Source organism: Heteronotia binoei, chromosome 10 (genome assembly GCF_032191835.1).
Source record: "Heteronotia binoei isolate CCM8104 ecotype False Entrance Well chromosome 10, APGP_CSIRO_Hbin_v1, whole genome shotgun sequence".
Taxonomy (NCBI): Eukaryota; Metazoa; Chordata; class Lepidosauria; order Squamata; family Gekkonidae; genus Heteronotia; species Heteronotia binoei.
Window position 1 is genome coordinate 21,707,141 of NC_083232.1, and position 25,255 is coordinate 21,732,395.

At 42.0% G+C, this 25,255-nt stretch overlaps 1 protein-coding gene across 1 annotated transcript in view; it reads right to left on the minus strand.

The window, feature by feature from the left end:
- Positions 1-6,267: 6,267 nt before the first annotated feature.
- Positions 6,268-25,255, minus strand: part of VIPR2 (vasoactive intestinal peptide receptor 2) — an 80,085-nt gene continuing 61,097 nt past the window's right edge. The window contains exons 5-13 of the mRNA XM_060248122.1: positions 24,199-24,293; positions 20,687-20,828; positions 17,980-18,130; positions 15,991-16,051; positions 14,147-14,216; positions 8,952-9,043; positions 8,726-8,855; positions 8,587-8,628; positions 6,268-6,515 (exon numbers count right to left, since the gene is read on the minus strand). Coding sequence (XP_060104105.1) covers positions 6,342-6,515; positions 8,587-8,628; positions 8,726-8,855; positions 8,952-9,043; positions 14,147-14,216; positions 15,991-16,051; positions 17,980-18,130; positions 20,687-20,828; positions 24,199-24,293 — 957 coding nt within the window. The 3' untranslated portion in view covers positions 6,268-6,341. The remainder of the gene's footprint in view (positions 6,516-8,586; positions 8,629-8,725; positions 8,856-8,951; positions 9,044-14,146; positions 14,217-15,990; positions 16,052-17,979; positions 18,131-20,686; positions 20,829-24,198; positions 24,294-25,255) is intronic.

Sequence of the window (25,255 nt, forward strand, 5' to 3'; positions counted from 1 at the left end):
CAAGATAAGAATAACTGACCTGTGTAGGCCAAACGCCTCATTCAGACTCTTACTTTGCCTGTGCAACTGTAGTTCAGATAGACATCATGGTGAATGATGTATTAGAATTTCACATTATACTGAAGTCAATACTGAAGTGGAATGTATGTGAATATTTTCGTTGAACATCCTTCGTCATGGTTAAGTCAGGCTGATGAGAACTGGCTCTCTTTCAAAGAGCCGAGATGTCATAACCTCTCATTCAAGCTGAATTCTAGAAATCCCTGTGCTGCTCACTGCCTCTGGCATTTTGGTAACCCTTCAATTTGTGAGGTAAAAAAAGTTCCCTTGCAAGAGCACAGCAGAATACCCATTTATTATTTAGAAAAGACTTTGGTCAGAGGCGACAACAGAAGTAAACACAGCAGTGTTCCTTTCTTTCAAGATTGCAGACATGGCACACATATTTATAAGAACTTGTCAGCTCCATGTCTTTTCCCCTGCAATGGCTGAATAAGCACAGAAGGTTAAAACAAAAACAAAAAAAAAGTCCCTTTCAGTTTATGCCTTTTATGGTAATTAAAAAAGGAGCGTGTCCGATTTTTTTTTCCTGGCCTTGTTAGGTCTGAATTTGTAGTCAGCGCACAGATATTCTAAACTAGTATAATACTAAGAATATTTACATAGCCCAATAAAGTTCCAGAAATATTTATAATTTGGTGCACTAAACATTAGGTGGCAAACAGTCTATCTTGAAGCATTATGGATATGTTGGGGATAATGCACAAAAATAAATTTTTGATTTTTGACCAGTTTTGGCTACGCTGTATTGCAGCAGGCCTCTGAATTAAGAGCGGTTTGCATGTGACTTGATGGAAAGTGTTTTGATCTTATCACAATCTTTTCTGTCAGCTTAGTTTAATTTCTTCAAGGCGAGGTGGCGTTTTCTCCTTCCAGGCAAATTAAAATAAAACAAAAACTCAGCTGAAAAGTCTAATTGGATTAGTTGCTTCCACTGTTGGTTTTGGATGTAATACATAGAAATAGCATGATGTGTTAATTTGGCCTATCTGCCCTTACGCTAATATACACAGCCATCCTTCCCTAGTAAACCCTGCGCATCAGATAGGTCTGTGCAGGCTGTAGCCATATTCTGTCTGCTGGCACAAGGAAGAAGAGTGTTGCGGTTTGGAGAAAATATACTTACCCTCCATGCTATGTGGAGCTTTACCTGCTCATTCCCACATGTTACATCTCTTTTAAAAGAAACATTTTCCTATAGGCCTTTAGGCAATCCCAGGGAAGAACAGGAGGGCCTGCTTTCACGCACATCTCCATGCCTAGAAAGCAGAGCACTGCAGCTTCTGACTAAAGAGGTTTTGCAGCTGTTACTCTGTCCCAGAAGCATTGCTAGGAACACGATGGCTGGACGTGTTTTTGGGGCACCAATTATACTTGTAGCAGGTCACTAGGATGGTAGAAGCCTGGTGGTTAGCATTGATGCAGCAGTTTACTATCTTGGAGAAGCATCACCATTTAGTTCTGCTAGATGCAGGAATTGGATCTGTACTATCTGATGCGGTAGCTTAAGTCATTTTATTTAGGATGGCTTCAGAGATCTATGGCCAGGTCTCAGAAGCAGTGCCAGATTAACCCTGTGGAGGCCCCTAGGCAAACTCTTGGGGGGGGCCCTTGCAAATTATCTCACAGTTGGAGCATCCGCGCTGCCACCCGTGGCCCTCACTGCAGCCACCTTCGAAGAAGCCCCTTTGACAAAGCTGTGCGGGAGAGGCAGAGAGGCAAACTTGGCAATGACAACAGCAGTAGCTGCACCAGGCAAGTCGGGCAAAGAGCGGCTCAGTTGCTGGCTAGACATGCAGGCTGGGAGGGCTTCAAGCAGGAGGGGAAATGGGGGGGGGCTGGCCTGGGGTCCCTAAAGGTGTGGGGGCCCATAGGCCAGTGCCTACTTGTTCTACTTATTAATCTGGCCCTGTCACCTGGTTAGTACTTTGATGGGAGTCCAGGGAAGTCCAGGGTCGCTACACAGAGGATGGCAAACCATCTCTGAATGTCTCTTGCCTGGAAAACCTCATGGGTTCACCGTACGTTGGTTGCAACTTGACAGGAAAAAAAAAAGGGGGTGTGTGTCTATATTTTTGGCAAATCTGCAGGTATTCAATCACTCCTCTGTATCGAAAAGTGTCTTTCCCAGACACTACTGAAAACAGCCTCCTCTCCTACATCTTTATATTTCCATTCCATGGTTGGGTACAGGTGTTTTTGCATTTCTCCCATATCCGTTTTGTTCTTGCAAATTGACCACAAAGCAGAATTTGATGCATGCAGTAAATGTCAAGAAAATCTATGTATAGAAACGATAAGAGGGTTAAAGTAGGCTCTTATCAAGTGGGGAACAAAAACACCTCAAGAGCTCTACAACTGTGAACCAGAATGTTTTTTTCTTCCCAAATGGTAGCTTTGATAAGGGAACAAGTTAAGAGGGCTTCAGCCTGGTTTCTAATCACTCTCTTGGTCCTTGAAATCCCAGACATATTAGACATGTTTTCTTGTTGCAGACTCTACTTAGTGATGATGGATAGTTTTTCTGTATATACTTAGATGTGGTGCTGGAGAAGAGTCCCTTGGACTGCAAGATCAAATCAGTCAGTCCTAAGGGAAATCAACCCTGACTGTTCCCTGGAAGTTCAGATGCTGAAGCTGAAGCTCAAATACTCTGGCCACCAAATAAGAAGGGAGCACTCACTGGAGAAGACAGAAGGGAAAGACAGAAGGCAAAAGAAGAAGGGGATGGCAAAAGATGAGATGGCTGGACAATATTACTGATGTAACTAACATGAATTTGAATGGACTTCAGAGGATGGGAAGACAGGAGGGCCTGGTGTGACTTGGTCCATGAGGTTGCAAAGAGTCAAGTCAACTGTGCGACTGAACAGCAAGCGAAATGTAGCAGTTGAGGGCCAAACTAGACAGGAAGGATCTCATGGATCTGTTAATGGGCAGGGCTTTTTTTGTAGCAAGAATTCTTTTGCATATTGGCCACACTCCTCCGGATGTAGCCAATTCTCCTGGAGCTTACAGTAGGCCCTGTAAGCTCTTGGAGGATTGGCTACATCAGGGGTCTGTAGCCTAATATGCAAAGGAGTTCCTGCTACAAAAAAAGTCTTGTTAGTGGGTACATGTGCAGCCCAAATTCAGTCTGGGATCATGCAGATAGGGAAAAGGGGGTTTCAGCTGTGACTGGTTTTTGCTAATCAGAACAAGGCCCCCAGCACTCTTATTAGTGTTGTAAAAGAAAAAAAAAGGTATAATTTAAAAACCTGTTTTCCTTTAAAATGCTAATGAAAACAGGAAGTCCAATTCCAATTACTGGTTCCGAGCAGGGGTTGAAAAGCTAAATCCCCACTTTCCTGGGTGGTCCCAATTCAAATCACGACTGTGTATGTGCGCGCACACACACACACAAGTTGCGTTTTACAGAGTGACCAAGATCAAGATCCATGATTGTTGTCATGCCATGCCATCCATGAAGCGAGATTCAGGTGGGTACCTGTGTTGGTCTGAAGCTGCAGAACAGAGTTTGAGTCCGGCGGCACTTTTAAGACCAACAAAGCTTTATTCAAGGTATCCACAATTAAGGATACACCAATCTACAACTTAGATATATTTATTTCCTTTAGTATGTCCCGCACCCCCCACCCAGAGTGGAACCCAAATGACTGGTAACTGTATAAATTAAGCTTGTTATTCCTGAATCTCTTAATCAGTTTCATTATGTTATATGCTAATTTACTGCTCACCCTCTGTATGGACTGGTATTTTCCATTTCATTGTACCTTAAATAAAACTCTGTTGGTCTTAAAGGTGCCACTGGACTAAAACTTTGTTTTGTTATCATGTCAGTTTGACTAAGCTTCGACCCAGAAATACCTCAATTCATATCTCAGCTCATTACATGGACTTATGCCATGATGTGCCGCTTCATACCATGATTAAGATCCTGGAATGATTATTCCATAATCAATATTGCTGCATTTGGAATATTTTAGTTGAAATGATTGGATTGTGTTTTTATGTTTTCATGATCCTCCAAATGTATCATTTTGTCACTTAAGAGTTTTGATATGTTTTGAGACTCTTCTACTGCCTGTAGTTTTTGATGTTGTTTGATCATATTTGTCTCACATATTTTGATGGATCATATTTTGGTAGCCCTGTAATTGGATCATATTTTGGAAGTCCCATAATTTGTTTCAATGAGCATTCCTTTATAGCAGGGATGGCCAACGGTAGCTCTCCAGATGCTTTTTGCCTACAACTCCCATCAGCTCCAGCCATTGGCCATGGAGAGCTACAGTTGGCCACCCCTGCTTTATAGGTATTTTCTGTTCCACTGAAATTTCTCAGTTTGGCTTGTGACCCAAGTCCTGTCTCTACCAGAGTCATTGTGTGTGGCCATAGGCTAAGTCACCGATTCTCAGCCTCTGTTTTCTATTTGTAAAATGATAATAACAGAAACTAGGGTTACCAGATGTCCTCTTCTTTTTGTGTGTGCCCTCTTTTGGGCTCTTTTAAAAATAGGTGAAAATGTCCTCTTTTGGGGTTTGAAGGTTAGGAATATTTCTAGTTATTAGCAATTATCACAGCTTAAACAATAGCAGTATTTTAAAAGATTTGCCATAGTGATTACTTCTTTGAAGTAGCTAGGAGGGAAACATGTCCTAATTTTTTGCTTTTCAAAATATGGTGACCCTAACAGAAAGCATTCAAAGGTCAAGCCCAGTAAAGACGGCAAAGTATTATGCACATTAGAAGTGCAATTAAAATTATTAATTACAGGGATAAAAACATCCTGCAGTTACAGAAAAACACAAGTCCATTTGATGTACAATATGAACAAGAAGGCATATTCTGCACAAAATAATTAAATAAAAGTTATGTGCTAATAACAGCTGAATTCTGCAACTAATTTATATATTTATACAAATATGCATCTATTTATTAAAACATTTTGCCTTTTTTTTTTTTTTACTGCTATCAGTTATAGAAAGTGTAAAATGGGAAGCCAAGCAGTACAGTGATTAGAGAGTCAGTCTTGGGGCTCAACAAGATGTGACAGCCACCATTTTAAGGCTAAGATTTTCTTCTTTCAAAAACACCACGAGGGCCCAATCCTGAAAGCCTACTTGATGATGGTGCATGAGGCAGTCTTCCCTTGGCTGAGGAAGCCTGAAAGTGGCACAGAGTTGGGGGGAGGGAGAGACAGGCTCCCAGTGGAGGTGACAGACAGTGATTCCTGGGCAATGAGAGATAGCCCAGGCAAGCCTGATTTTGTCAGATCTCAGAAGCTAAACAAGGTTGACTCTGGCAAGTACTTGAATGGGAGACTTCCTTGGAATATCAGGAGTCAGGGGTACGATTTATTCAGCAACCTCCTTGGATATCCTCTAGGCCCCCAGAGGTTGCCATGACTTCCAGGTGTGGGCACACACACACACACAAATAAGGATGCAGCGTCCAGGGCTTTAGACACAGATGTTGTCACGTCTAGGTGAGCCCTAAGACTGGGGAGACTGGAGAGCTGAAATCTCCCAGTCAACCACTAGACAATCTTGGCCCAGTCATTCTTCTAGCCTGATCTACCTCACAAGGTTGTTCTAAGGATAAAATGTGGGCTTCCTTTTAGGAAGAGAGGATAAAAATGAGACACATGTAATGAAAGAAGAATTGTCCTCTAAGCAGTGAAATCTGACTACAAATTTTCGCTTCTGGGATTTCACCAGTTTTAAAAGTGGCCTCACACTTTTGCCTTCATGGGCTCATGCCCATTGAGTCTGCTTGCTGCATTCATGGTCCAAGAAGTAGCAAGCATGGTCCAGGATGTGACCTGATATCACTGTATCACAATAACAGGGCCAAGGCCCCGGGATTAGCCGTATTTGGCTATGCCCGGGAAGGGCAGGGGGATTTTAGGTAAACATGTTCCAGGAAAAAAATCTGGAGTCTGAAATAACAAGTAAAGGGACCTCTGGAAGAAAACATCCAGTAAATCCCAATTATTTTCAGACTGGAATTGATAAGAGTCACTGATCTTTAAACCAAGGGCAACCAATGCATATTCATTAAAGACATGGTTTTGTATGTCCTCGGGATGAATCTTGGCACTAAAACAAGTAGTAGAGCGAAGCTTTACAAAAATGTATATTTTGCATTGCATCGGGCCATCCCCATGTCCTGACATGTAGACAAAACCAGAGTACAAACTATACATTTTAGAAAATATCACGTTGACTGAGCTATACACAGACATCCATTGTCGAGTCTTTAGCTGGCTCCCACATGGTTTATATCACCGAGGTTTCTGTCTGGAGGGAAAACTGTGTTGTTGAGTTACAATGCAATTGCGAGATGCTTTCTGAGCCATTTCTAGAAATAGAAGAGCTGTGAAGCTTGTAATCACGACCCATTCTTTGGTTCAAACACCAACTCCGCCATTTTCTTTTCAGTTCACCTTGGACCTTAAACAGAAACAAAGTAGGCAGACAGGAAATTAGTGTGGTGTTTGTACCACAGAAAGTGTGCTTCATAGATAGAAAAAATAAAATGGTAAAAAACAATAGTTAAAAAAAAGGTAAAGGCAGTCCCCTGTGCAAGCACCAGTTGTTTCCAACTCTGAGGTGACGTCGCAACACAACATTTTCATGGCAGACTTTTTACGGGGTGGTTTGCCATAGTTGCATCTTTATATCATGACAGTAATATTGTCTAATAGTTCATTTTGTGGAGGAACTACTAAAGTATACAGAGGATCTGACTTCTGAGGCTGTTCTAAAATAGCAGCCACTGAGCTGGTGACTTGCAAAGAATCCCTAGTACTTGCCATCATTACCTGGTGTCATAAAAAAAAAAGTAGCAAAGAAAGCTGGAAGGGACTCCAATGGTCATCAAGTCCAACCCCCCTGCACAATGCAGGAAATTCACAGCTACCTTCCCCGTCACTCTCCCAATGATTTCTGCCCTATGCCCAGAGGAAGACAATCCCCCTCCTTCCCAGGATTCATGGGTTAATTTGGCCTGGAGAAAAATTCCTTCCTGACCCCAAAGTGGTGACAAGCATGACTCTGGGCATATAAGAAAGGGCCACAAGAGCCCAGTATTGGCTCATCCACTCCTGTCCTCCCTCTCATGATCTGCTTAAATTCCTAGTGAGTCACAGAAGAAGAAGATATTGGATTTATATCCCGCCCTATACTCTGAATCTCAGAGCGGTCACAATTTCCTTTACCCCCCCACAACGGACACCCTGTGAGGTAGGTGGGACTGAGAGAGCTCTTACAGCAGCTGCCCTTTCAAGGACAACTCCTACAAGAGCTATGGCTGACCCAAGGCCATTCCAGCAGCTGCAAGTGGAGGACTGGGAATCAAACCCAGTTCTCCCAGATAAGAGTCCATGCACTTAACCACTACAACAAACTGGCTCTCCAGCCTCTGCTTAAAAATCTCCAAAGTATTAGAGCCCGCCACCTCCTGAGGAACTACTGAGGAACTGCTCTGTCAGAAAGTTCTTCCTAATGCTTAGTTTCACAATTTGCTTAGGTCACAATTTCCTTTACCTCCCCACAACGGACACCCTGTGAGGTAGGTGGGACTGAGAGAGCTCTTACAGCAGCTGCCCTTTCAAGGACAACTCCTACAAGAGCTATGGCTGACCCAAGGCCATTCCAGCAGCTGCAAGTGGAGGACTGGGAATCAAACCCAGTTCTCCCAGATAAGAGTCCATGCACTTAACCACTACAACAAACTGGCTCTCCAGCCTCTGCTTAAAAATCTCCAAAGTATTAGAGCCCGCCACCTCCTGAGGAACTACTGAGGAACTGCTCTGTCAGAAAGTTCTTCCTAATGCTTAGTTGAAAACGCTTTTGATTTAATTTCAACCCATTGGTTCTGGTCTGACCTGCCATTCAAGGGCATCAGCCAATGGAGTTCCAAGAAAATTAATGGGGAATTCCTGCGCACTGTTTCTTTAGCTGCAGCAGCACAAGACTCACACATACATCTAACAAGATGGTGGAAAAGATGAATACAGAAGACTCCTGAAGAATGACAAGCAATCCCCTATCACCTCTATTCTTAAAACCACCTTACTAAGAATGAGTAAAATAATTCAAGAGCAGTTCTGCAAATATCCAGCAGTTGCTGGAATCATGTTGTGAGCACTTGTTATCAGTGGTGCCAAATACTGCAGAATAATAGGGTGCAGTTATGCCTCTTAATCTCTTAATATTAAATCTAGGCAGAGATTTTGACAAAGGCTACAAATGCAACAACCTTCATCAAAAAGGTGGGCTGCCTATTTCCACACTGATTTTCATGATGAAGGTTAGTGTCTTGGGTCACTTTGGGTTGTTTGAACAGATGGTGCATCAAACAACATCTCTTGCTTTTATTGCTTCTGATGAAGTGTGCTTAAAGCACACGAAAATTTATATTCTGAATAAAACTTTGCTGGTCTTAAAGGTGCAACTTGACTCCAATGTTGTTTTATTGCTTCTGTTAGTAGTTATCACATGATTGTAATTGTGAACTTACTTCGCTATTCAGAAAACAATACAGAACAGCAACAACTAGGCCCTGTAAAAGGAGAAAAGATGAACGAGTTAAAATAAAACATAATGATAAACAGTGTCAGAGAATAAAAATATTGAACATGAGAAGGCTTACAAGTTACCTGAAATGATCCCAGACATAATTCAAAAATGATTTGATACTTCTGGGAAATGCGGATTGGAAAGACCGCAAACAGCATGTAGTGTACTCCAAACAGTGGAATAAGCAGCAATGTTGATTTTGTAAGTCTCCTGAAAAAGAACCAGGGAGAATCAGAGCTCAGCTGAGCTCCAGTTGGCCTCTGTTTGCCAAAAAAGGTCCAGATGCAGCCACACAGTTTCACTCACTTGTACTGAGACTGGTCGTTGCCTCCAACATCTGGTGATCTCAATTTCTGTAGCAAAATTCTTATAATGCTAATGAAAAGTATAAAATTCACCTATGGAAAAAAAAAAGCAGCAGTGCGTATTAGCAGTTCCGCTCAACTCCACTTACTAAACCACCCAACAGCCAGTTAAACTATAGCATGCTCTGCTTTAAGGAAATCTTATGCTATGAAGAGCTAGAATCGAGTCCAGTTGCACCTTAGAGATCAATGAGATTTTTGGGGTATGAGCTCTCGAGAGTCAAAGCTCCTTCAGGACTTGAATCAAGCTCTTCTACTGCTATGGCTACCCTCTTAAACTGTTCTTATGGTAATAATCAACTAGTAAACATTTTGATAAGTTACAAGTAAAAGCTCAACCTCCTTTGTCTAATACGTGTTCAGTCTTTATTCGTAAGGCACCCCATTACTCCAGCTGATCATCTAGGGTTGCCAGGTCAGTGTTGGAAAACACCTGGAGACTTTGGGGGTGGAGCCAGGAGAAGGCAGAGTTTGGGGTAGGGAGGGGCTTCAGCAGGGCACAATGCCATAGTCTACCCTTCAAAGCAGCCATTTTCTCCAAGGGAGAGGATCTCTGCCACCTGGAGAGGAGTTGTAAAAGTGGGAGATCTCCAGGCCCCACCAGGAGGCTGGCAACCCTATATCATCACCTTGTGGATCAGGGCCTTTGGAGATGTTGTATCTCAGTCCTGGAAAGCATTTACTCATCATGTTAAGCTGATTCCTTTTAAGTTTTTAGTAAACCTATAGTTCTATTCCAACAGACATTTGAAGGCAGGGAGAAGATAAGAGTGTATGATCCTCTCGTACTATTACATCTACATTTTAATGAATTATTATTTTTTTTGGGGGGGGTTACTTTTCATTTTGTAAAATGTTCCATTACAGTTATGTCCCTGCTCTAATTCCAGACATGGAAACAAATAGATTATGGATAATTTCTAAATAGAAGAAAAAGATACTAGGTTGTTGCAGTGGCAGAGAAGCTTAAAAAAAGGTAAAACCTTGAAGTGTTTTGGTAAGAGCATGGTATTATTTCTATTAAACATTCCTAAGGGATGAGCTAAATGATATTAATATTTCCAAATGATCACTAACAAGTTGGTTGTTTACAACAAGACTGGAGAGTCCACATAGGTCAGGAAGGTGGAACACACTGAGGCAGAAACCATCATGACTGGCTTTCAGGAATTGGTTTTGTAATTCTATCATTTGTGTTGATTTTGACTCTATTGTAGGCCACCCTGGGGACCAAAAACTGAGGGAAACAACATAAAAAATCAGTATACGTAACAGCAGATATGACGAAGTCCCATGCACTTTTCATTTTACAACTTGCCAAACCAAAATGGCATATTTGTGAAAACAATGAACAAGGAATAAGAAAAAAGAGGATGCTGGTGAATTGCACTGATGCCAAGCTCTGTTAGTACTTCCAGAGAACAGTCTGGTACAGGACATCTCCAATTAAAAAGATCAGGGAAGGCTATAAAAATGCGAACAGCACGAAGTGTCAAAGCTGGCCAACAAGACATCTGAGGCCAAAATGCTATTGGGAAATGTTTCTAACATGCTGATGTGGAGAGATGTTTGGAGCGTCAGAAGTAAATGACTGATAGTGTTGAAGAGGTTAGGATGTCAGGCTTGAACTGAGGACCACTGGGTTCAAATGCCCAATTGGCCATAAAAGTCACCGGGTGACCTTGGGCTAGTCATCCTCTCTCAGCCTAATTTACCTCACAGGATTGCTATGAGGACGAAATGCAGGGAAAACCCATTTATGCTGTTCTGGGCCCTTTGGAGGAAAGCTGGGATAAAAATGGATTGACAGTTTCATAGTATTACCAATGAACAATAAGTAACCATATAAATACAACCCCACAAGGAGTAATTCATTATTCAGTTGAAAATAAAGAGAGACAGAATTGATGCTGACTTTTGACCTCTATGTGTTTGAAGAGACGGGTGCTTTGGCCTCAAATATAGCTGCAAGGTCATCAAATTTTATCGACAAATTGCCACCTATAAGTGGCTGAGGAAAACTTACAGGCAGACACAAATTTTCCCCAGTGGGGGTAAAAGCAACATGAGATTGATGATTTTTATGGGAAAACAGCATGAAGTAACTCTACTTTCTCAAAACAACAATGTCCCCTCCCTATAGCTGTATTTTGTAAAAAAAAAAAAAATTAGGAAAGATCACATCTCCCCTAAATATAGAAATGTTTTCTTATGAAGTGACAAGTCAGCAGTTAACACTTTTTGGCAATTTTGCCATAAGATAAAACCAGACTATAGTGGCTAGTTCTCACTAGCAGCAGGGTGATATGGGCTGATTTTGGCATTTGCCCTCCTTTCGCTCCGGGGTTGTTCTATGCGGGCCAGAATTCCCGATTCCATATTAGAGGATTTTCCCCAGATTAAATTCCCAATCTGTTCCATGTTTTCTGATTCTGCATTACCGCTGCTCCCGGAGTTCCCCCTCCCTCATACGTTTCCCTTTTTTTTTTTACACGCATGCGTGTTTGCGTTACAACTTAATGTCTTTGTTTGTATTACAATGTAATGCCAGAGGCATAATACTGGCAAAGTCATGTGTTTTCCTTTTGCCCTGCCATTGGCAGGTTAAGCACCATAAAATCTGAGTCAGTGATCCACCATTTTTATCCACACACACTGAATGTTAAGCACACAGTTTTCCGTTAAAACCTATAACAAATTACAAACAGATGCATGAAAGGGGGGGGGGGGAAGAAATATACAGAGGGGTTAAGGGAGGAAGTTTCCCCAACCTATCAAAAATATAAAGCTGTAAACATAATCAAATTTCCACTCCCATTTGAGGCCATGGGGGGGGGACAATAAAGGTGGCAATCACGCATGTTTAAAGTAGTTCGTGCAACATCGCTTTTTATTTAGTTGCGTTGCAACGATCTTATTTGGAAAAAAATATAGCAGTCAGGATTGATTTTTTTCGGAGGGGGGAAGAACGTAATCACAATGCAATGGCACATTATCAAATTCACGTGGAATATAGTAAAGAAGGGGGGCGGGTGCAAGTAAGCGATGTATTCGGAAAAAGAAAATAGCGTTACATCGTTTTATTGTTTTTGCGTTGTAACGCAAAACGAATTGTTTTTTTAAAAAAATTAATCCATTCCAGGAAAATATTGCATAATTTTCAAAGGGAGTAAAATTGCGGAAGTATGACGAAATAACTGGGCGGAATCATGGGCGTGGAGTTATGTGGGTGTGTTCTACTGATGCAAGAAGTTTGACAGCGCACTGGCTCGAGTTCCGCACATAAAATTCTGAGCCTCGGAACCGCAGCAAAAAATAGATCTGGTATTTTGCCGATCTCCTTTATCCGGGGCAGCACCGCTTCGGAGGCGGCTCAAACTGCTGCCCCGGGTCAAAATGTGCGGAAACCAACATCTGCCCCGGGGGAAACATAGCATCGGAGCCGGAGCAAAGGCTAATGCGGAATCACCCATGGTAAGCCAACATGTGAATTGTAGCACTTCAGTCTGTACATGGTGTACAGTGGGTCTGAAAAGAGCACTTAAGGCATTCAGCGCCTACTGTGAAGAGACCCTTCCAGAGATTAATTATAATAAAACTAAAATTCTATCATTTAGCAAAAGTCAGGAAAAAAAGTCTTGGTATATCAATGGCCACAAGCTAGAACAAGTATCTTATTTTAAACTTTTAGGGATGATGATTCACTCTTCTGGGAGTAGAATTACCCATCATGACTATGCTGCATCAGTTGGCCAGAAAACTGCACAGGGCATTCTTAAATTTGCTTGTAACAAAGGAGGCATGTATATACCAGCAGCTTTACGGTTATTTTGGGCAAAAACATTGCCCCAATTAGTGTATGGGACAATACTTGGACCTTTCTCTTCCCATTTTGCTCCTCTAGAAAAAGTCCAGTCAAGATTCTTGGAAGCTTTGTTTCAGGTTCCAAGATGTGTGTCCAATGCCAGGCTACGTCTTGTGTCAGGGTTGGTTAAGGTAGAAGCTAGGGTAAGTCTAGCCTCTATTAACTTTTGGTTAAAATTAGTACACAACCCAAACGGTTTGACAACTTTAGTCCTGCAAGATAATTTTCAATCCTCTTGGGAGGGTCATCTACCTAAACTGCAGAATACAGGCTTCTCTTCAGAATTCATTTTACAAATGGGTTATGATCAAGCAAGATCAATGATCAAACAAAGATTGCTTGATATAAAGCACCTAAGAGATATCAATAATATCGCAAATTTCCTAATTCCAGAGAAATTAAAATATGTGGTTGCCCCAGCATCCTACTTCTCCATTCTGGAGGTACCCAGTCAACAGAAGGCTTTCACCTTGGTGAGATGGCTAACCCTCCCGTCTGCAGTTGTAGAAGAGAGATTAAAAAAAATTCCCATGAAGGAGAGAACCTGTCCATGTGGCATTGATAAGGTAGAATCTGTAGAACATGTGCTGTTTTGTTGTCATTTCTATCAGGAAGTTCGATCTAATGTAATTTCCCCTCTGCTTAATAATTACTTAGGTTGTTCTGATGCTGATATTTTAAGGAAGCTTTTGATGGGTGCAAACCCACAGGTCCAGTAATAGCTGTGCTAAATTTTTCTCAGCAGCTTGTAGAATTCGGCATGAAATTTTATGTATAGATTCTAAATTTTAGAGATATCTGATCAGTGTAGATCAGTTCTTATATATGGATTTTAATTTTTAAATCTTAGAGATATTTTTTGTTATATTTAGACCAATTTTATTCTTAAATGTTTTACTGAATAGTTCTTGCTTTTGATTTGTACTGGTTGTTGGGCGAATAAATTGATTAATTGATTGATACATGGAGTAGCTTAAAAATCCTCTCATTTTGTGGGGATTTTAAAATGTATTTTGTTGTTTTATTGTGTTATTCTTTTAAATTAAAGAGTTTAAAAGAATATATACTGTTATACTGTCAGCTGCCTTGCAGGGAGGTGATTCTTGCAGTAAAAGGTTAATTTATAAATTAAGTTACTAAATAATGAATGAAAACAATATACTTTGCCTAGATTAATGCAAGCGTACAGAGAGTAAACTTAATATGCCAAGAAATTACTGTGCAAAGCGGCAGCATGAAAATAATCCATATGCAATGTTTAATTTACTTACAAAAATGGAAATTAGGATTGGTATCCTTATAATCCACCAAGGAACACTGTGCTCATTGGTATCCCAGCATCTACAAGAAGAGAGGGGGGATAAAAATGTTACTCTTCAATTGTCTTAAAAGGGTTTATAATAAATAAACACATGAGACAAACTAGCTGAATTGGGGAGGGATGGTGGCTCAGTGGTAGAGCATCTGCTTGGTAAGCAGAAGACCCCCAGCATTTTGGCAAGCAGAAGACCCCCAGCATCTTGGTAAGTTCAATCCCCAGCATCTCCAACTAAAAAGGGTCCAGGCAAACAGGCATGAAAACTTCAGCTTGAGACCCTGGAGAGCCACTGCCAGTCTGAGTAGACAATATTGACTTGGATGGACTGAGGTTCTGATTCAGTATAAGGCAGCTTCATATGTTCAATAGCTTTTTTACAAGAAATCTGTTTAGGAGATTTAAAATAAAATGATATTGTATTTTCTGATCATCTTACAGAAACCCACCCCCCATGTATGCTGCTCTGGGCCCCTTGGTGGAAACATATACTCTTACAACATTTTAGTCATACTGTGCTTGTGATCCACCAGGCGATCCAGCAGGAAAACTCTGACTGGACTTCTCATCTCCCAAGCAGATTTGTATCCCAAAAACTTATATAGGAGATGCCTTTAACTGGAGATGCCAAGATGCACCTGGAATGTTCCATATGCAAAGCATGAGCTCTGTCACGGAGCTATGATCTCTCCCATAGTTATAGATCAGTAGTTATACTAGTTTTGGTTTATGCTACAGCATTCAATGTAGAGCAAACACTATTAAATGTTGAAAGATTATGGTTCAGTTACATCTCAGTCTCTCTCCCCAAACTCACTGCTCCAGAAAGTGGTTTCATATATATTTTTGTTTCAAATTAATGAATGTAACAGAAGCCATGTTGGGTCAGGCCAATGGCCCATCTTGTCCAACACTTTGTGTCACACAGCACCCCAAAACCAAGTGCCATCAGGAGGTCCACCAGTGGGGCCAGAACTCCAGAAGTTCTCCTACTGTTGCCTCCCAAGCATCAAGAATACAGAGCATCACTGTCCCAGATATAGTGTTCCCTCTATACCTTGTGGATAATGACCACTGATGGCCCTCTGCTCCATATGTTTATCCAGTTCCCTATTGAAGCTATCTATGCTTGTAGCCATCATCACTTTCTGTGGTAGTGAATTCCATGTGTTAATTATTGTCTGGGTGAAGAAGAACTTCCTTTTATCTGTTCTAATCCTACTGCTCATTAATTTCACTGAGTGCCCACAAGTACTTGTATTGTGAGAAAGGGAGAAAAGTACTTCTTTACATTTTTTTATCCCATGCTCTACTTTTTTTACCTCTAACCTCTTTAACCTTTCTTCATAAGGAAAGTGTTTCATCCCTTTAACCATTTTAGTTGCCCTTTTCCCAATGCTATAATATCTTTTTTTTGCTGTGCAGTGACCAGAACTGTACACAATATTCCAAATGGGGGTGCAATGTAGATTTAGGATACTGGCTGATTTGTTTCCAGTCTTCTTGCTCATAATTCCCAGCAGAGCATTTGCCTTTTTTATTGCACTTGCACACTGAGTCAACATTTTCAGTGAGTTACCTACCACTACTCCAAGATCTCTCTCCCAGTCATTCACAACCAGTTGGTCCTCATCAACATATATTTATAGTTAGGATTTTGGGCTCCAATGTGCATTACTTTGCATTTGCCCACACTGAGCCTCATGCTAACATTCCAAGGACTGGTGACCTTGGACATGGGACAAGCTCAAAAACAACTTGTGATAAAAGTATGACATTTGTTCCTGGTTTAGTACTTACCCAGTGTTCTCTAAGTAGATCCTAGATACTGTCCACATGACAATGAACACTGTAGGGATTCCTAGAAAAAAGATGGAATGGGAAAAAGGAGAATGTGTGGAATTATGTTTCTGTAATGTATCATATTAACAATGCAAAATACGCTGCTGTGGATGCGAACTAATCGTAAGCACAGCAGATCAACTTAAGATAAAGCATGCAATTTTCAGTTATGTTGTTTTGCAGAATGGCCTTTCTCCAGCAAAGTTTCCTTCCCAGGCATGGGAGGGAGACAGCTGAGAGAGGGGACCACAGGAGAGAACTGGTAGGATTCAGCATCTCTTCCTTGCCCTCTGCCTCTCCTCTCCCAGTGGTTCCTTAGCTGCGCCACTTTTTAAGATATTCAACAGAGATTGCTTTCTTAGATCAAGGCCTCTGCTGAATGTCATCTGGTTTGCCTAATAGTGTACCAAAGAAAAACTATAGCAGTTTTCCTTCATCTTCTAGCTGATACACTCCAGTTAAGAAAAAAATGGAGAGCATTGGCTCCCTCTCATTATACAGTTGACACTCATACAGTAGTAAGGAAATGATGGCAGAAGGATGCTATCTGCAAAAACATACAAGAAGCAGTGGACACAAAGCCAAAGATAATTTGCTGGGTTAGGAGAGGAAGATTCTACAGCATCCCTTTGTTCACTAGAATGTCATGTCCCTCAACCTCAACTTCTTATATCAGGATGGTCTTGGCTTCTTCCATGGAGCCAACAGCAACTACAATGAACATATGTATCTTGAACACAGACTATTGATCTATCCAGGCCTGGATTAAGACATAGTGAAGCCCTAAACCAAGGGTGGCCAAACTGTGGCTCAGGAGCCACATGTGGATCTTTCATACATATTGTGTGGCTCTCAAAGCCTTCACTGCCCCATCAGCTGGCTTGGAGAATTCATTTAAAGTTAACGTTGCTTTCTTTCTACCTCTCCTTCCCTCCTCCATCTTCCTTCCTTCCATGTCTTGTGGCTCTCAAACACCTGTTCATGTTTTGCAGCTTTCAGACATCTCATGTTATTCTATGTGGCTCTTACGTTAAGCAAGTTTGGCCACCCCTACTCTAAGCTTAAGAAGGCCAACAACATTACCAAAACAAAGGATAATTTAGTCATTTTAGGGGGAGGAGTTTATGCCCCAAGGCATAGTTCACTTAGTTTATGCATAAATATCTCTGTGCCTGTCTTGTCCAGTACTGTGTTTGCTAACTGGCAGTTGAAGCTCTGCCCTGTAATTGGAGATCTTTTAATTGGAGATGCCAAGAATTGATTCTGGGACCTTCTGCAAGCTAAAGCACATGTTCTATTTGCTGAGCAGACAGGTTAAAACGGATAAAAGGAAGTATTTCTTCACCCAAAGGGTGATTAATATGTGGAATTCACTGCCACAGGAGGTGGTGGCAGCCACAAGTATAGCCACCTTCAAGAGGGGTTTAGATAAAAATATGGAGCAGAGGTCCATCAGTGGCTATTAGCCACAGTGTGTGTGTATATATAAATTTTTTTTGCCACTGTGTGACACAGAGTGTTGGACTGGATGGGCCGTTGGCCTGATCCAACATGGCTTCTCATATGTTCTTATGTTCTACCACCAAGCTCTGTACAGACTCTCTTCACTATCCCAATTCTGGATAAGTACTCAACTTGTAAGAAGACTCTCCTATCCCTAGAATCTTGTGCACTCAGCTCCTCCTGAGATTCTATGCCTCTTCAGGAAACCTGGCCAGCAATCTGAGCACCTAGCTCAATCCTCCATTAGTTGTGAGTCAACAAACAAAATGTCACCCACCAGGAATGTGATTCGTTTTCTGACATGCTGCCTCCCAAGACAGTAAAAACAGCACCCTGGTAGGCCATAATGCATGACTTATGCTGTTTGCTAGGATAACAAGGACCCGAAATAATACACAGTTGGGAATACACAGAGAAAAAGGAGCATGTACTGGATCTTCTTACCCCATCCAATAAGGAGATATATGGTGAACTGTCTGTTAGGAGAGAATATGACCATGAGGAGGACGTGGAGATAAAGTCCTTCAACTAAGAGCCAATAAAAGTTGGCCATTACACAGTACTGGAAAAATACCAAGCTAGCCTTGCAGCCGACCTGGAAAGTTACAAACCGAGGATGAAACATTTTTGCAAAAGAAAATCTCCGCAACACAGTAAATGGCTTCCTTTGTTGAAAGCTCGTTTTTGATCAATATAAGTTCTGACATACAAGGCTTCTCCTTCCATGAACTTTTCTATGGGTAGCCTCAAAGGGCCTTTTTGCTATTGTTTGGACCTGATTCAAAATATAACTTTTTAAAATAGATTAAATGAAAACTAACAGCAAGTGCCTCTCAGAGTCCATTTAGAATGAAATGTTTGGTATTGTTCTCTTAAAGCCATGGCATATTCCACTGACATTTTATGTCTATCTCCCAAATATCCTGTGTGCTTTTCAAGGCAAATATATTCTAGGGAGGGGGAAATCCTCCCAAAACTAAACATGATACCACCATTGAGGTTAGCCAGATAATATCCAGGACCACCAATTGACCAGAAGTAATTCAGTTCAAAAAACATGCTCTCTTCGTATTTTGAAGCTAGCCTATTCCAAAACTGAGGAATGCGTCACTCTGAATGTTCCCCCAGCAGTTATGTAACTAAACAAGGAATAGCTCCTGCATTCAGATCTGACATTTCCTGGATTGGACTGCAGCACGTTGGTTTATACCAGTTAGGATAAAAGCTGCAGTCAGAGAACATGCAGAACTCCTTTCCAAATTAGCCACCTCCCCCCACCAAAAAAGTCACTCCTTTCCAAATTAATCAGCAGGAATCTAAAAAGTAATGTCAGTTCCCCCAATTGCTGTCACAGAGCTTATTCGTGGGAGGTTGATCAGGCGATCAAATTTAATTAAGGGAAGGGTTTAGGAAAGGAGTGGAGTAGCGTGTTTCTCCCCTCAGTGCAGAAATGTTGGTTTTCCTTGGTCCTACTGATCAAAGCAGGACCCTATATTTCCAAGAAACAGTATTTATGTGATGGCTGAAGAGGTCTTGGACAGCAGGTTTCCACAGGTGGCATATAAGTATAACCTTTTAAACAACAAGAATGGAAACTCTTAATGGAATACTGTTATGCTATGTCAATAAGTCCCCAGATCTTTGTTACTTTACGCACACACTACAGTTCATCTTCCACCTTCTAAATATCTACCTCCATTTATCACTGTATATTTATTACAGCTGTTTCATTCAAAAAGTGCTTTACAACTGTATTGGTCTTCCAAATTCTGTAAAATGGGTCATTATTTCCATTTTTCAGATGAAGCACTGAGCCCAAAACCAGAGAATGATGATGGTGGACAGGGCTTTTTTTGTAGAATCATCCCAGCAGGAACTCATTTGCATATTAGGTCACACTCCCTGACACCAAGCCAGCTGGAATGGCGTTCCTGTGCATTCCTGCTAAAAAAAAAACCCCTGATGGTGCAACTCAGATTCAACTCCCCATCTCTATTCCTATCTAGTTGACCTTCCTCTATTTTTTGGCAAGTTCCATTCATTCCTCAGTGCCTTCCTTTTGGTTTCCCAGGTTCTATTAACTCTGGCTAGCTACTTGGAATCTTCTCATAATGTCTGTTTTCTCCTGACATCCACCTTTCCTACATTCCTGTGAGTCAACCCAAATCCCCTCTTATGTTCACAGGAGAGTGACAAGGATGATCAGGGGCCTGGAGACCAAGCCCAATGAGCCCAATGGACAAGAGAAGAAGAGAAGCGGCTGTTAGCCGCCCTGAGCCTGCCAAGGTGGGGGAGGGCGGGATATAAATGAAATAAATAAATAAATAAATAAATAAATAAATAAATAAATAAATAAATAAGACTACAGATTTAAACCCCACCCTTCTCTCTGAATCAGAGACTCAGAGTGGCTTACAATCTCCTATACCTTCTCCCCCCACAACAGACAACCTGTGAGGTGAGTGGGGCTGAGAGGGCTCTCACAGCAGCTGCCCTTTCAAGGATAACTCCTGCGAGAGCTATGGCTGACCCAAGGCCATTCCAGCAGCTGCAAGTGGAGGAGTGGGGAATCAAACCCGGTTCTCCCAGATAAGAGTCCACGCACTTAACCATTACACCAAACTGGCTCTCAGGAGGTTGAGGGGGACAGGATTACTCTCTTTAAGTATGTGTCACTTAGATGAGGTCAGGGAACCATTCCTGTTGGCAGCAGAGGAGAGGACTCACAATAATGGATTTAAATTATGGGCAGGAAGGTACTGGCTGGATATTAGAAAAACTTTACATTAAGAGTTGCTCAACAGGGGAGGGAGAGAGGTGGTGAGCTTTTCCTCACTGACAGTCTTTAAGCAGCAGCTGAACAAACACTTGTCAGGGATGCTCTAAGCTGATCCTGCATTGAGCAGGGGGTTGAACTAGATGGCCTGTATGGCCCCTTCCAACTCTGTGATTCTATGCCTTGAATTCTGGTTGGTTCTTTTCTTTTGCAGCTTGCAGACTTTTTGCAAGGTTACCTGTTAGCTCCACTTCATCTGTGTATCTAGCTCTTGTCTCATATAAGACTTAAGGCACCTCATCTATCTTTGATGTGATGTTGCCCCACCCCCATGCAACAGGTAGAGAAACCTTTAACAACAATTTATTTCCTTACCAAAGACGGTTGCTCCTCTGGGCAATGATCTGTGCTGGCGTTGGAATAGAGGATCTCATCCTTGACTAAAACAGAGATTGCTTTTAGAATGAAAGACAGGAACAAATTCAGATGTATGTAGTTCCGAGTGCAGTGAAGTTTCCTACACGTAAAAAGATAGGCATTGTAGTTTCTGAGACAGACAGGCTGTTGAAAATTCTGCTTAATCTAGGATTGTTTCCTGGGGCAATTAAGTAATAATGCTGCCCCGGCTGGCCTCTTCCAGCATCTCTTCTCTGCTATGAGGCTGGGCAACTTGTGGCCCTAAGGCACTTCTGCAAAACCTGCAGACTTCCTCCCTCCAAAAAGTCCTCCTGAATGTTTTATTTTTAACTGAAATATTTACACTCTGACTTATCATTGTATGCAGAACAGCAAAAGCTGCAGGGCACAGTCACTATAAGTGTCCAACAAATTAAAACACAGAGTTCAAAGCCAGCACATGGAGGTAAGGTAACACGATTATATAGTATATCCTCCTCCAAATTTCCTCTGGAACAGAATAGTACTGCATTCCTATTCAACCTTTTGCTTTCAAAAAAACTTTAACATGCCTTTGGCTGTTTCCATATGGTGGTTTAGCTCCTGACTGGTTTCCTTATGGGAGCGTTGTCTCTGGGAGCATCTACACACCACCATCCTTCAGTGTGTCCTGTTTCTGCACACCCCCCCCCACACTTTCTGTAATCTTTCTAAACCTGGTAAGGGAAGGTATTCATTTCCCCCCCAGGTGCCTCCCACACCAGTGTTATTTTCTTTACCTAAGTCCTGTGCTGGCCATTCCCACTACCATCAGAAGGCTTTTCTTGGCATTCATATAAAAAATTGGCAACACAACACTATATCCTGACAACATAAGGTCTACATTTTTTAACGAAATGAAAGCTAGGAACTAGTTCATTGTTGCTATAGACTATTACAATGCTAAAACTATCTTCAGCTTGTAACAAGCCTGAAAAATGCTCTCTGCTGGCAGCAGGAGGAATGACGTCCACAAAGGGTTGAAGTGGATATTCCATGGACACCATGAATGTCTCTGCAAAGACAGCTATAGAGATTTGTCTCCAGGTGGATGCAATCTTGTGGTGTTCTAAGACATACCAGTGTCTATAAACAAAGCCTGCTGGGAGATGTAGCACTGTAGGACAGGAAACAGGAAATAGAACGGTAGAGTAGGGTTGCCAGGTCTAATTCAGGACACATCTGGGGACTTGGGGGTGGAGCCAGGAGCAAGTTGTGACAAGCACAACAGCACTTCAAAGGGAGTTCTGGCCATCATATTCAAGGGGACCCCACTCCTTGTAAATGCCTTTTTTCCACCGGAAATAATGGAGGATAGGGGCACCTTCTTTGGGAGCTCACAGAATTGGACCCCCATGGTCCAATCTTTTTGAAACTTGGGGATTTTTTGAGGAGAGGCACCAGATACTATGCTGAAAATGTGGTGCCTCTATTTTAAAAAACAGCTCCTCCACAGTGCCAGATACCCACGGATCAATTCTCCATTATACCCTATGGTGACTGGTCTCCATAGGGAATAATGGAGTGCCCAGAGGACATTTCCCTCCCCCACCCTGCTTTATGATAATCCTGGGGGGGAGGGCCTCCAAACTGGGGGATCCCCTGCCCCAACTGGGGATTGGCAACCTTAGGGTAGAGTTATAGCCTGGGCCTAGGCTGCCTTACTGAATGATGCCGCAGTTTCTGTGCCTGCTTAAGATTCACAATAAACCTTACTTGGCCCTGTTGTTTGAGGTACTGGTGGTGGAAAGTGCTGTCAAGCTGTAGACGACAGGCAGGCCCTTCTTGGAGTTTTCAAGGCAAGAGACTTACAGAGGTGGTTTGCCATTGCCTGCCTTTGCATAGCAACCCTTGGCTTTGTTGATGGTTTCCCATCTAAGGACCAAGCAGGGCCCATCCTGTTTAACTACCGAGATCTAATGAGGTCAGGTTGGCCTTGGACCACCCATGTCAAGGCTTGTTGTTTATAGACTACTGTAATCTAAGAACACAAGTCTGTTTTGGAAGACACTATGGCTGTTTTCGCACTCACGTTTTACTGGCGCCACGACCATCCTGACGCCGGCGAATCTGCATGGCTTTCGCACCAGAAGCTCCGGCGCTCCCAGAAGCGCCGGCTACTTCCGTCGCTAAGCCAGCGCAAACGGAAATCGCAAAGATGCAGGAAAACGTTTGCGCTGGCTTAGCGACGGAAAGCGCCGGCGCTTCTGGGAGCGCCGGCGCTTCTGTTGCGAAATCCATGCAGATTCGCCGGCGTCAGGAGGGTCGTGGCGCCAGTAAAACGTGAGTGCGAAAACACCCTATGGCAAAGATCCCCAAAGAACAGAAAAGTATAGAATGAATGAATCAATGGTTGTTGACTGTGCAATCTGTTTAGAACACTAATACACTGGGGGAAGTCTAGGCTAGAACCCTTCTCACTGTTTTCTAAGGGCAGGGAATCTCTTGTTATAGAAAGTGCACCATGCAACTCTCCAGCTGTAGTCCAAAATGCCATCTCAACTGCTATCTGTGGTGATAATCAACCTGAATATGGCTGCAATTATAAAAATGTTTTCCTGGGAACATGTCACAATTAATAAACTGAGACTTCTCTGAGCTTGCTGAGAACTGCATTCATGAAGTTTCAAAATTCTGGGTTCCCATTTCAGGGTCACACTGGAAGATGCCCCCATTTTTCCTTACAAGCAATAAATCAAGAGCTGCATTAGAAGAACAATGACAACTTCAGTTTCTTTTTGTCATGCTTTCTCCATTTCTACACTGCCAGATGACCAAAAGCTTAACTTTGCAGTCTTTATTTTTGAAGCATGGTGATGTCATATAGTTCCCATTCTTTTAAGTTCACATTCCTAGAACATGCAAAGGAGAAAAAGATGCCTACCAAAGATACAAATGGCAGGGCTGGATCGGGGGGGGGGGGGAGGGGCAGAGAGGGATACTTGCCCCAGGCGCCGACGGAGGGAGGGGCACCAAATTGGGTATGGAGTCCATTGTATTCTATGGGACCATGATAGAATAGCCCATAAGGGGGCGTCGTTTTTTAATTTTGCCCCCCCCTCAAAAAACATGTAGATCCAGTCCTGACAAATGGAACTAAAAAGATCAAAGAACTCATTCCCTCTGTGCTTAAAAGGAATGCTTTTCTATGCACTATCTCAAATCTGATTAGAAATACTATCCAGGATCAAGATTTTTTTATTCTCAGATATGGTTCACACATGTATGTATATATTTTGTTTTTTATCACTTGATGAAATGTATGAACCAGTTCCCTTGAAAACTACTGCGTTTGAAAGAGTGAAGTCTGATGGAACAAAAGGATATGCATTTCCAGTCTCTTCATAAATTCTTCACCTTTTGGTTTATTTTGCCTTTGACAAGCGTTCAAAATCAAGACAAGATATTTAAAAATATCTGTCCCTTCCCATTTTCAAACATACTTACGGTACCTAAAAACGCAAAGAATTATACTTCCTGTCGTCAGAGCAATGAGAGACGCACTGTACCCAAGAGTGTAAATCGCTTTCACCAGAACATAGAAACCCTATGAAGGGGGAAAAAAATGTCATTCATCAGTTGCTGAGGAGGGCAAAAATAAGGCATTCACCAAAATGGCATTGTTTTAAGCAAAGCTTAGATATTATGGACATAATGACATTTGTGACTTCCATAGGTAGATCCAATGATCCCAGTGTACAATCTACACACTGGCGGCATGGATGATTTCCTGTTATGGGTGACCTTTCCATTATGAGCAATGGCCAGACACACTTCAGTGTATCTGGTGGTAGTTGCCTGTAGGATGGTTGGGATGGGGGAAAGGAAAAGCTTCATTATGCGCTATGGGGACCTGCTGCGATAAACAGAGGAGATAACTTGCCCTAGGGGCTTTTTTGTAGCAGGAGCTCCTTTGCATATTAGGCCACACACCCCTGATGTAGCCAATCCTCCTGGAGCTTACAGGGCTCTTCTTACAGGGCCTACTGTAAGCTCTTGGAGGATTGGCTACATCAGGGGTGTGTGGCCTAATATGCAAAGGAGTTCCTGCTACAAAAAAAGCCCTGCTTGCCCATTATGGAAGGTAGAAGAGCCTGAGGCTAGAGGAGATGAAAAAAAAACAATATAATAATTGAAACAGAAATATGCATGTATGAAATAATCCCAAATAGCAAAACATTGGACACCAGTTGCAAAGAAGATTCTTGAAAACAGATACCAGTTAGATTTGTCTACTGACTTATCTGCCAGTAATTCAGATATAGCTGTCCTACCAAATGTGCTACTAAAACATTTTACCAAAATGCTTCTGCTATGGTTTAATGCTACTGTGCTGGTTGGGTGGACTGTGCTCCATTTTAAGCATTTACTTGATGGCATCTCAAATAAAGTTATGCATGTGCAGAGTGGAAACAAATGAAATCTGGCATCTTTCCTGGTATTTCATGAGAATTGCCTCTCCTTTTTCTCTTCTCCAATTCACTTCCCCATACTACAGATATTTATGAA